Source organism: Dermacentor variabilis, chromosome 2 (assembly GCF_050947875.1).
Source record: "Dermacentor variabilis isolate Ectoservices chromosome 2, ASM5094787v1, whole genome shotgun sequence".
Classification (NCBI taxonomy): domain Eukaryota; kingdom Metazoa; phylum Arthropoda; class Arachnida; order Ixodida; family Ixodidae; genus Dermacentor; species Dermacentor variabilis.
The window spans coordinates 124,696,890-124,705,084 of record NC_134569.1 but is presented as its reverse complement, the minus strand read 5'-3'; the positions used below and the strand labels follow the sequence as shown (position 1 = coordinate 124,705,084).

The following is an 8,195-nucleotide window of genomic DNA, read 5'->3' as shown; positions in this document are numbered from 1 at the left end:
GGCGTAATCGTTGCGGTGCTGTGTTGCCAGTGAGAAAGACCGGAGTGCAAGCAACTGTTTTTATGTATCTGTGAACGGATATCCTCGCCCGAAGAAAAACGGTAGGACATAAGTATGCGTACTGAAAATAAAGCTTCTTATTGAGCGATGTGAATCGAATTGTTATCGCGCATATATGTTTTGGTCACGTCGTTGCTTCCTATATTGCATTAACATTACGCTCTATCCGAGACATTGATTTAGACGCATGCCTGCTGGCTCCGAGTTTAGGGATTCACTCGACAGATCAGCGATGTAGCTCCTTTTCGCAACCGAGACAGATTGCTCGGACGCAGAGCAAGTAGTGCGGTGTATAAAATGTATGACTGCGCATTTCTCGGTGTTAATTATGTCGGCTGCTGCGGGTCATGCTCAAACGTAATAATTTCTTGCTACGCTACCACTATATCGCAAAAATTTAATTTTGCTATGCAACACATGCACTTACATTTTTCTTGCTTACTGTAACTAACGCACTACTTTTTGGCCGCGAACGCCGGCAGTGTGCGAAGTCGCTTCAGCACTCACAGAATGGCATGATAATTTTGAAAAATTACGCCATTAACTTTTTCTCTCTCACTATTTTAAATTAACAGTTTTGTGTTGCTTAAGGTATTCTGTTAATTTCAGAGAGAGAGATCTCGTATGAATGAGCATGTGAGTCGTAATTCTGAAAACAGCACAGCTGCTCCCTAGGCGGTTTCGAGGCACACAATATCGTGGCTATATATACTGGCACCGTTGCTTCTTGAGTATCGCGTGTACGTGTGATGTCTTTCAAATTTCTGCATTGGGTGTTTCTGAAATGTTTATGTATGTCATGATATATGTGCTTTCATTGACTTGTTCCGTCGAATTCGACGCGGTCTCGTGTGCATATTTCGAAATTTGACCAGCAGCCTCTGCATGTAAACATGTTCGCGCAAACTCACGCGATGGCTCTTTTTATACTCCCATTGCACCTCGAAAGAATTCCGTCAATAGCAAAGCAAAAAATAAAGAAAAGACAGAAAAAAAACTCCCATAATTCCACGCGAAAATTCCGCTCGTACGGAGTAAAAATTCTACTCCGATCATACGGAGCAAAAAAAACTCCGAACCGGGGGGTCGCTATAGGACAAGCAGTATACTCCCACCTCGGAGTTATTTCCGTTTACAGTGTATAGACGCCTATCTCTCATGCGAACCTTTAAGGGTATATTTTCGACTGTTGACCGGCTATGAACGTCACCCTCTATCGAACATTCGCATTCTACGCCCAGACAGCCCTCTCTCGGAATCTCTTTCGAGTCATGACAGCATCCGCCCCTCAGGTTTTACTACTACAAAAGCAGCGGTCATACCAGCCTGGGCTTTGTCAAGACCTGTGGTGAACCTATCCATTGCCGGAGTCAGGAAAAAATCACGTATACCCTCATGCGAACTTCAACAACTTACTTTAACCCATATATCTGTAGGATATGCCGCTTCCATATGCATATTTGCTGACGGGTCGGTGTTAACAACCACTTCAACCGCGGCATTCGTCATAACGAATATGAAGATCAGTAAGCGCTTCCATCTCGGCCACCAAACTACATCAACGGCCGCAGAGATTGTTGCCATTCGGGAGGCAATTCGTTATATATCGATGTAACCGCATCAGACTTGGGCTATATTGTGCGATTTCGAGCCGGCGCTCCAAGTGATCGATTCTGCACTTAGCTGAGGTGCTTACTATGTTGTTGCTCAAGAGGTGATCGAATAACACGTGTCGCCCTTAGAGCTGGTCATTGCATAACATTTCATGGATTCTGGGACACTGCGGCTTACATGGGAATGAGCTCGCCGACGCGGAGGCAAAGATGGCCCACATTAACGCCACGGCAGTGTCCATCCCATTTTCACGACCAGACACTAATGCCCTAGTGTATAGACTTCTGCGCGATAATACCGCAGTATATTGGGCCTCGCCAGGTCATCGTCATCGTCGCCTTCACGAACTCGACCCAGAGATGAAAATACGGATACCACTCACTATGAAATGTTCTAATGCAAGCTCGCTGCACAGAATACGGTTAGGTGTGGCCTTCACCCGGCGCTACCTGCATCTTATCGGCCAGGCGGATAGTTCGAACTGTGAGGAATGCAGTATTCCTGAGACAACAGAACCCCTCTTGTGTATCTGCCAGCGATTTGATGTACAGAGAAAATTGCTGACAGACATCTTGTCAAATCAATTGAACTCATAGCGCTGGATTGAGACGGACAAGAAAGACGACAGCCCGTGCGCCCTGGATCTGCACTCCTGGATTTAATATCTTGTCAAAATTTGTCTTGGCACCATTAACTGAAACGGTTCTGTTGGGACCTTCGCCTGATCCTCGTCATCAGCCCGATAGTCTGAAGGCTCTCAACAAATGTTTGCATGAGAGCAGACTGGACAAGAGACATTAAAGAGCCTTGGAGCATGCAAGATTTTCACCCCGATCTTCATCGTCATAATCAGCGTATTCACTATTCTTTCTTTCTACGCTCATTCCGCTTTCCTTAACGCCGACTACCGAGTAGCAGGTCAGAACATTGATTCAGACCGATCTCTCAGCTTTTCTGTAATAATAAATACCTCTCTTTCTCTCGGATTCAGCAGAAAATAGCCATTCACCCGCTTTTTAAACGCCTGCAGCAACAATCGTGCCTCTCAATGTAAATATAAATTGTGGTCGTAGGACTGAGATCGTAGTGCGAAGAAATCCGAAATACGGCGCTACTATATTTCGACGCTCTCCATGGCCAGAAACAAATGAACCCTTTCCACTGGTGAAAGCTAAGTCTGACAATTAGACCTAGTTACATATTTATGATCCTAAGGCTTAGGATAGGACAAGGTTATAGTTGCTAGAGGAGTCGGTGTACCGACCGACCCGTCTGGAGCGTAGTTGGCTACTTCTCTGCATCATGACGCAAAAGTAGCGCTGCACTCATTACAAAGGTGCTGAGCAGCGCATGTAGTCCGGTACCTGTGGCAGACGGCGCGCAATAAATAAAGGAGTGGAAACTGTCATTTGTAACCGTCAGTTTGTTAAACGACTAGATACGGGTCTCTGTTATTCCGTGTTTGCAAGTCGCCAAAAAGGTGTTGAAGCTACTACGACGGAAAGGTGAGCGGCTGGCATGGTTAGTGTAAGCTCATCTCCTATAGTAATAGGCCGAATAAGCGGAGTCTGCACCAAATATAGTGGCGATATCTCTGCCTCAAAGAAGATCCACATGCACACCTATTTCTTCGCTCTGAGCTGCAAGTTGGGGAGCCTAAAGCAGCAGTGTTATTATAGCCGGCAAGAGCAGTAGCGGACACCGCTCGTGGGTGAAGGACGCTTTCAGGAACTGTTCCACAAGCGCGATTTTATCCATGTGGTCGGTTAAGAGAGGTTTACCAAAGATTCAGTAACATGGTGCTTCCGGTCTAGTCTATATTGCGATGCCTGAGAAAAGAAGAGCGAAGACGTGATTGGTTGTAACGAGTTTTCGATAAGGAAGGAAGGAAGGAAGGAAAAAGTAGAGAGGGAAAGGCAGGGAGGTTAACTAGTTTTCGATAAGCTTTCGGAAAGACGTACGACAACAATATTTATTTACACAGGAGCTGTAAGTCCAGCACCAAGTGCCACATCCGTGCTCCAAATGGAATTCTTACTCGCTGTGATGGCTCGGTGGTTATCGTTGTGTTGCTGACGATGAGATCGCGGGTTCGTATACTTGCCGTGGCGACCTCATTCTGATTGAGTCGGAATGCAAAACGCTCGTGTACTTAGGTTTAGGTCCATGTTAAAGATTATAAGGGGATCAAAACGTAATCAAAAGTGCTCCACTGCGGCGTGTCTCATAGCCCGTGTGTTAATTGTGTTAATTGCTCCTGGATGTTGAACCTCATAATTTATTTGTTTCAAACAATACTTGCGTGCGCCAAATCTACAAAAACAAATAACTTACGCACTATTTCACTGTCTAAAACTACAAGATGACCCAGACGACTCAGAACCACCAGAACTGCAGTTCGAGGTTCTTACACAGCAGCTGGAAAAATAATTCCAGCAGTTGATGTTTTCTGACCATAGCCAAATTTCCCATACAGCTCTGCTTGCACTTCTCAGAACGGTAGTTAAAGCGTCTATCATAGCTGAAATCAGCAGCAGTGATATACACGCCTATTGTCTACACCATGCTCTTCCCTGCGTACGAACGACACGCGCAGGAGCACCGTTCTGCTGACTGCAGCGCTAATTTCGCGTATCTGTGTAAGCTCTGTCGGCAAACCAGTTCCTCTAGTAACCATAATAAGATGTTACCAAGGGGGAAATAGCCGTAGTGAAAAAAGCATTTGCCAACAGCTTTCGGGCATTGTTGTTAAACAGAGTAAAGTAACAGTATCGCGTGGAAATGGTGTTATTAATAGTTTCATTATAGAGAGGGAAATAAATTTATTTTTACAATGGCAAACAAGTTGGCCTAAGTGCTTCTGCTTTAATTTGCTACATTGCGCCGGGGACCGGGCAAATTAAAGGTGCACGAGAAAGAATGGAGAAAAATAGGGACTGCAAGAGTGGTGCGATTAATGGTGGTCGCTAACACAGACGCCTAATTAAAATCACGAGTGGAGCACTGTGTTGCGCGCAAAATTATACCACGGCCTGCAATGTTAGCATAGCTCATCTCGAGTGGGGCCAAGGGCCGAAAATAATGTCCTCAGAGAATGTCATGGCGTTGATCTTTGCCGGAGAAAAAGCTAAAAGTATGTTGCTATTTATCGTTCGCTTTGAAGATACAAAATGTCTTCCTAACGTTTGGTTTTTCCTTTCCAATCCCAAGGCAAATGCATGAAGTGTGCTTTAAAGCTGACCTCTCTACAATGCATGCCAATTAGCAAGCATCACGTGGCAGACGGAAGGCTCTACTTTCACGAAGGGGTTAGTTATGCGCTCACATTTACGGATATCATGTAAAGCTCAAGACCAGCACGAGTCAAGCTTTTGTGAATGCTGCATTGAAATATGTAAAGCGTAGTTGCCAGGTGCGATATTAAAGTTGACAATGCCGAGTTAGGAGACACATTGTGAAAATATGTAACCGGAACTACTCACAGAGCAACGCACTTGTGAAATTATCTCGCGCTTTCTATCAGCAAGCACTTCTTCCTGCACTTATCTGCCTTTTTACTCTTTCGTAGCCGGTCCCAGATAGCGCGTCGGAAGAGAGGGCGATGACACCACGACGAGCAATGCATCGTTACAAGAATATAGAACAAGTGACGCAGAGCTAGGCGACTAACTAAGGACTTCCTGCGGAAGGCCCTGGCGTCACACGTCGATGCGGTAGCGGTTCTCCGCAAAACAACTCCCCGCCCCCTACAGGATTTGCACCTCTCAACATGCAGTCTCCGCGCCATTCATCTTCGCATCGTGCGCGTTTTATCAGCGCGCGACCGGCAAGCGACGCCACGTACTGCTTACCATGCGAGACGACACTCGCGCGGTGCCGGGCGATGAAGCGTATCAAAAGAAAGAGGGCATGGTGAGAGATGAAAAAAAGAGGAAAGTAAAAGAGAAAACAAGTCTAGAGGCTTTGCTTTTTACGGCTCTAACGTCACTCGTGGGAGCCGGTTCCGGCGACCGCGAGCGGGGAAACCCAGCCGAACCGCCACCGCGCTCCGTTGCAAGGCGCCACAGCGCAGGGCGCTGCTCGTGACGCAGCGAGCATCGGTCGCGTCGAGAGGCGGAGGAGGGCGGAGCACTTGCGCAAACTTGAGAGGCTAGCCTTGGGTCGCCGCGTCTCGGGGACATAAACTCTTCCGCGACCGAGCCGACCGCACCGATCTCGTGGAAGGCCGGCGCGCCGCTAAGTTCTCTCGCGTACGCCGCAGTTGCGCGAACTTTACCGTTGCAGGGTTCATCGCTCAGTCGCCGCCATGGACAAGAGGCCTTCCGCAGGCTTGATCGTTACCATCTTCTGGCTAGCCGCGGCACCGACGGCTGTCGTTTCGGAGCCCGAAGCCGTCAGCCGTGCCACCAACGAACTGGGAATGGTTCTCTACCGGAAAGTGGCCGAGACGGACCCTAAGGGCAGCAACATCTTCCTCTCGCCAGTCAGCGTGGCCGCCATTCTGGGCATGGTCCAGCTCGGCTCCAGGGGCCGCACGCGGCAACAGATCAACGCGGCACTTGCCGGAGGCGCCGACTCCAACCGGCTGGCTCGCACGAGCAGCGGCGACAATGATGACCTGGCGGCCGGATTCGGCGAACTGTTCAAGGACCTTAACTCGGAGAAGGGATACGAACTGAATCTGGCCAGCGCAGTGTTCCTGGCCGCGGGCCTGCCCATCTTCGAGCGCTACAAGCGCGACCTGGAGAAGCATTTCGCCTCGGGCGTTTACTCGGCCAACTTCGCCGACAATGCACGCGAAGCCGCCGATGACGTCAACGCGTGGGTGCGCGACATGACCGAGAACCGCATTCCCGAGATAATCGAAAGGCCCCTGCCACCATCAGCGCCCATGCTGGTACTGAACGCCGTGTATTTCAAGGGCCTGTGGCAGCACCCGTTCAAGCCGGAGGACACCGTGACCGGCGAGTTCTACAACGAAGGACGCTCTCGTGCTGTTCCCGTGCCGATGATGCGCCAGAAGGGCGAATTCGTATATGCGCTGAGCGAGTCCCTGGACGCTCACATCCTCGAGCTTCCGTACGTCGGCGACCGCGTCGATCTGGTCATAGTGCTCCCGAGGCGCCGAGACGGCCTCGCCGAGCTGGAGCGCAAGTTCAGTCTAGAAGCGGCGCGTGAGGCTCTGGCCGCGGCGTTGCCGCGTAAAGTGGACATGTGGCTCCCCAAGTTTCAGTTGCAACAGGCCTACAGTCTCAAGGGAGCGCTGCAGTCGCTCGGAGTGCGCGACGTCTTCAGCTCGCGGGACGCCAACCTGACGGGCATCTCGTCGAAGCGGCCGCTCGCCCTCGACGATGTTTTACACAAGGCCCTGCTCGACGTCGACGAGAAAGGCACCGAAGCCGTGGCGTTGTCGTCGGGCATCATTCGCCACTCCAAGACGCCCGGAGGCGAGGTCGAGTTCAAGGCCGACCATCCTTTCCTTTTCTTCATCGAGGACGTGAGAACCCAGACGCTGCTTTTCTTGGGACGCCTTCAGCGTGTGTGAAGGACACAGTGCCCGAACAAACAATGCAATACCTGTGACTTTTACGCGTATACGTGTCGAGCTTAACCAATCTGATAGCTCATTCTATGCTTAAAGCAAACCAGCTCGACGCATCTTGAACTCCCGTGATTTACATCCTCGGCACTTGCCTGTAGTCGGCCGCTGTGTTTTTTTAACATTCCACGCGAAGCTGAGCCGTGTTTACAACTACACGCGCGATCGCAGGCTCCGGATGTGCGCGGTGAAGGAATTTTTACGAGCCGTGCGCGGTGTTAGTCATATCGAGTTGCGTACATGCATTCCGAGATCTGAAACGCTGGCTGGCAGGAGCGCACTTGGGAACTTTCGCATACGCCCCGCATCCATAGCGGCCGTCCTTGACGAGTTTGTATTCATCAGGCGTCGCCATGACTTTGGCAAAGTACCAAGCATACGCCCGAGGACTACATCCACGTGCGGATGCCGCCGGCGAGCAGCGAGACAGAATCAAGTTCCTATAGCCAAGCGGCCGACGAGACTCTACGAAAAAGTGCTGGAAAGCAGTGATGAGAAACTGTAATTGCTAGTCTGCGTGTGCATTTGTGCCGAGCCGCGAAGGCTGTTACTGTGAATAAAAGATGATTTGATGTGTTGTTTTTAAAATATCGGGCATCACTTTATTCACCGCAGTGTTGTTTCCGGCTTGAAACCCGAGCGAGGCTAAGCGAATTGGCACCAACGAACACAACAGACGTAACGTCGATAACTGGCATGTAGCAAGTTGTCAAGGTTGCGGGAAGGTGAGGTTCATTCCGTGTTCTTAATTGATTCTGCCGCTCACCGAATACCTGCTGCAGTTGTGCACCTAAAAGGTAGAATACTGCAGCGAAAATATGAAAGAAGGCACTATAAATAACGCACCGGACACTAATATTGTGCCCAAAGAAGGAACGATGGGCTGGTGCGACTTGCGCGCTTATACAAGAAGCAGGCCATG

The 8,195-nt window shown here is 49.6% G+C and overlaps 1 protein-coding gene across 1 annotated transcript; it reads left to right on the top strand.

Annotated features, from left to right (window-relative positions):
• The first annotated feature begins 5,827 nt into the window (after positions 1–5,827).
• On the top strand, positions 5,828–7,861 carry LOC142572649 (iripin-8-like). The gene has a single exon (XM_075681919.1). It carries the CDS (start codon positions 5,981–5,983, stop codon positions 7,217–7,219), a length of 1,239 nt encoding a protein of 412 aa, XP_075538034.1. The 5' UTR covers positions 5,828–5,980; the 3' UTR covers positions 7,220–7,861.
• Positions 7,862–8,195: the final 334 nt, after the last annotated feature.

Coding starts and splice junctions, on each gene's coding strand:
- LOC142572649 (XM_075681919.1), top strand. CDS start 5,981: ATGGACAAGAGGCCTTCCGCAGGCTTGATCGTTACCATCTTCTGGCTA.